This window comes from Mandrillus leucophaeus, unplaced genomic scaffold (genome assembly GCF_000951045.1).
Source record: "Mandrillus leucophaeus isolate KB7577 unplaced genomic scaffold, Mleu.le_1.0 Scaffold48, whole genome shotgun sequence".
Lineage (NCBI taxonomy): Eukaryota > Metazoa > Chordata > Mammalia > Primates > Cercopithecidae > Mandrillus > Mandrillus leucophaeus.
Window position 1 is genome coordinate 614,325 of NW_012105142.1, and position 4,395 is coordinate 618,719.

General features: G+C 43.2%; 1 protein-coding gene across 2 annotated transcripts in view; it reads left to right on the forward strand.

The window, feature by feature from the left end:
• RHPN2 (rhophilin, Rho GTPase binding protein 2) overlaps positions 1-2,871 on the forward strand; it is a 74,895-nt gene extending 72,024 nt beyond the window's left edge. For both annotated transcript variants that reach the window (XM_011995244.1, XM_011995243.1), the window contains one exon: positions 1,208-2,871. In XM_011995244.1, coding sequence (XP_011850634.1) covers positions 1,208-1,468 — 261 coding nt within the window. In that variant the 3' untranslated portion in view covers positions 1,469-2,871. The remainder of the gene's footprint in view (positions 1-1,207) is intronic.
• Positions 2,872-4,395: the final 1,524 nt, after the last annotated feature.

The window sequence follows — 4,395 nt, forward strand, 5'->3', positions numbered from 1 at the left end:
GGAGCTTGCAGTGAGCCGAGATCACGCCACTGCACTCCAACCTGGGTGACAGAGCAAGACTCCATCTTAAAAAAAAAAAAAAGGAAATCAGATGTAGAATAGTGTAGTATATTCCTTTTCAGAAAATGAATGGTAATATACTTATGCACATGTAGAAATACTTGTACATGCACATCATCTTTAGAAGTGTAACATGGAGGGCCTAGAAGCCCAGGTGACAGGGAGACCTATTGCTCACTGAATTTTTTTTTTTTTTCTTCCCTTCCCTTCCCCTCTTCCCTTCCTTTCTCCTCTTCCCTTTCCTTTCCCTCTTTCCTTTCTTTCCCCTCTTCCCTTCCCCCCACCCCCACCTTTTTTTTTTTTTTGAGACAGAGGTCTCACTGTGTCGCCCAGGCTGGAGTGCAGTGGCGCAATCACAGCTCACTATAGCCTCAGCCTCCTGGGCTCAAGCAATCCTCCCCTCTAAGCCTCCCAGGCAGCTGGGACTCTAGTCGTGAGCCGCCACGCCCCACCCTGTATTTTCATATTCGTGACCATTAGTATTACTACTTTCTCAACTATAAGAAGAACCTTAAAATGTGAGTTGTGGCTCCTAAGCTTAAATTATTACTATTGAGTACATTCCTTAAAAATTATCCTTGTTGGACCTGGTGGCGCATGCCTAGAGCCCCAGCTACTCAGGAGGCCAAGGCAGGAAGATCACTTGAGCCCAGGAGTTCAAGAGCAGCCTGGGCAACATAGCAAGACCCTGTCTCAAAAAAGAAAAAAAGTTTGTCCTTGTTTTAAGAACCTGATTCTACATAAGCATTGGTCACCTGAGTTTCCGAATTATATCTGTTTAATTTAATTTATTTTTTGGAGACAATCCTGCTCTGTCGTCCAGGCTGGAGTGCAGTGGTGCGATCTTGGCTCACTGCAACCTCCACCTCCCGGCTTCAAGTGATTCTCATGCCTCAGCCTCCCAAACATCTGGGACTACAGACATCCACCACCACACCTGGTTAACTGTTGTATTTTTAGTAGAGATGGGGTTTCACCATGTTGGCCAGGCTGGTCTCGAACCCCTGACCTCAAGTGATCCGCCTTCCTCGGCCTCCCAAAGTCTTGGGATTACAGGTGTGAGCCACCTCGCCTGGCCAGACTTCATAGTTTTTATAATCTATCTTGATAATGCCTGACACCCTTTTTCTTACTTTTCTGCGTGCAGCATAATAAGAGTGCCACATACTCCGTGGGAATGCAGAAAACGTACTCCATGATCTGCTTAGCCATCGATGACGACGACAAAACTGATAAAACCAAGAAAATCTCCAAGAAGCTTTCCTTCCTGAGCTGGGGCACCAACAAGAACAGACAGAAGTCAGCCAGCACGTTGTGCCTCCCGTCGGTCGGGGTTGCACGGCCTCAGGTCAAGAAGAAGCTGCCCTCCCCTTTCAGCCTTCTCAACTCAGACAGTTCTTTGTACTAATGTGAGGAAACAAACACGTTCAGGCCCCGAACATTTCCAGTGCTGACTCGGCCTTAAATGTTTGTGCCATGATGGAAAATATCTATCTATTCTCAAATCCTGTTTTTCTCATAGTATAAACTCACATTTGATGTGTTTTTATGAAGGAAAGTAACCAAGAAACCTCTAGAAATTAGTGGAAAAAGAACTTTTTTGAGTCGTGTCACTATACTGCTGTAAGTTATTTATTATATAAAGTATTGTAAATAGAATAGTGTTGAAGATATGACATACAGCTATTTTTAATGGTGACAATTATGACTTCCAGTCACTATTAAATTGGGGTTACCTATATTAGTACAATTTCTAGTTGTTTCCAGGTTTGGCTAATAATCATTCCTTAACCTAGAATTCAGATGATCCTGGAATTAAGGCAGGTCACAGGACTATAATGATAGAATTAAATTAGTGTCACTAAAAATTGTTCCAAAGTGCTGCTTCCTAATAGGAATTCATTATCCTAAAACAAGATGTTTCTATTATATCGATATAATATGAATGCTATTTCTAGAAAAAGTATAGTGCCAAATTTGTCTTGACTTATTAAATAAAAACAGTGTAGGAGCAGCTTTTCTTCTAGTTTGATGCCATTTAAGAATTGCTAACACAGTGGCAGTGTTAGATGAAGATGCTGTCTACAAGGTAGATAATATACTGTTTGATACTCAAAACATTTTTCATTTTGTTTAAAGTAGAAGTTACATAATTCTATATTTTAAGTCGGGTTAAAAAGTAGTTTTACATTTTATAAGATAATGATGTAAATGATTCAAGTTTAAAGCTCTCTTTGACCTTTTTTTCTTTTTTTGAGATAGAGTCTTGCTCTGTTGCCCAGGCTGGAGTGCAGTGGCACGATCTCAGCTCAGTGCAACCTCCGCCCGCTGGGATCAAGCGATTCTCCTACCTCAGCCTCCCAAGTAGCTGGGACTATAAGTGCCCATTACCATGCCTGGCTAATTTTTATATTTTTAATAGAGGTGGTGTTTCACCATGTTGGTCAGGCTGGTTTCGAAATCCTGACCTCAAATGATCCACTCACCTCAGCCTCCCAAAGTGCTGGGATTATAGGCATGAGCCACCACACCCGTCCCACTATTTCACTTTTTAAAATGACATTCCTACCGATTGATTTTTATCTTGCTATAAGTTGGATGACACCGTGAATCTAATAAGGTTCACTGTTGACACAGTACAAGTTACATAGCTAAAATACATAGCATTGAAGACTAATTTGAAGGATTAACAAGAGTTTATTTTCTGTTGTGCAATATCTTAAAGGAAGGAACCACCTTTGGAAAAGTGTATCTGCTGCTCCTAGGGCCATGTTTGTATAAATATTTAAATAAACATATTCATTTACCTGAGTTAATATTTCTTTGTACTTTTAGTTCACTTTCATTCCCTCTTTCAAATTGTTTCTCCCCTAATGCACACAGTTTTTAATGTTTTGATTTTTTTTAGTTACTAACATTTCACAAAGCAGAACTTAAAAGAGCTTTCAAGTTATCTTAGTATTTTCTAAGACAGATGCCATCTTTGTGCTTATTTTTTGTTTTTGTCTTTTTTTCGAGACAGGGTCGCACTTTGTCGCCCAGGCAGGAGGACAGTGGCGCAATCATGGCTCACTGCAGCCTGAACTTTCGAGGCTCAAGCAATCCTCCCACCTCACCCTCCTGAGTAGCTGGGACTGCAGGCATGAGCTGCCACGCCTGGCTAATTTTTAAATTTTTTGTAAAGATGGGGTCTTGCCATGTTGCCCAGGCTGATCTCGAAATCCTGGACTCAAGCAATTCTCCCACCTCAGCCTCCCAAAGTGCTGGGACTACAGGTGTGAGCCACCGTGTCTGGTCTGTGTCTATTTTTCGAATGGGCAATTACGTACCTTTTGATCCCCAGCCCCTGGTTCCCTCACTGGATGTAGCTGCTGTCATCATTTTCTTGTATCCTCCCATTGTTGGGCCTTCCACGTACAAACACATCCTGTTCTGCCTCACGCGCATTGAGTTTTCAACTTTAAATTTTTTTTTTTTTTGAGATGGAATCTCACTGTCGCCCAGGCTGGAGTGCAGTGGAGCAATCTCGGCTCACTGCAACCTCCACCTCCTGGGTTCAAGCGATTCTCGTGCCTCAGCCTCCCGAGTAGCTGGGATGACAGGTGTGTGCCACCACACCCTGCTAATTTTTCTATTTTTAGTAGAGACGGGGCTTCACCATGTTGGCCAGGATGGTCTGGATCTCCTGACCTTGTGATTCGCCCCCCTTGGCCTCCTAAAGTGCTGGGATTACAGGCATGAGTCACCGTGCCCGGCCATCGAGTTTTCAACTTTAAATGGGAACTTCAGACTCCGTATTTTCTGTGTGCAGAAGACAGACGCAGTGTATAAACAAGCTGTACATCTGCCAAAAAAAAAAGGGCGGGGGGAGAGAGGCAGGAACAAAGGAGAGGAGGAAGGAACTGTTGCACAGTTATTTATTTACACTGGAAACAGCCCTCGCAGTACAGACCTGAAGAACAGCAGCTCACTCCAGGAACACGGGGCTTAGCATATGCAGTGCTTCCTTGTACATTTGTTTCCTTCAGATGGTCACATCCACCACGGAAGCTTTTTAGAAGGCACTTTCCATGGCAGATGCAGGTCAAGGTCGCACCTTAAAATCGGCCCTAACTGGCTTTTTGCTGAGTGTGAGTCCCTGATTCTCTTGCGAAGATCTCACCAGCCCTTTGCATCTTAGCAGAATGAAGGCAGTGCCCTCTGCAGCCCACTAACTTCACAAGCTGAACTCAGATGCCAAGGCAGGACGATCCACAGGCTCCATTCAGGCCTCGCCTCATCTTTCACTAGCTACTGCTAGAGGAAATCCTTTTTCTTGTTTTTTTTTTTTTTTTT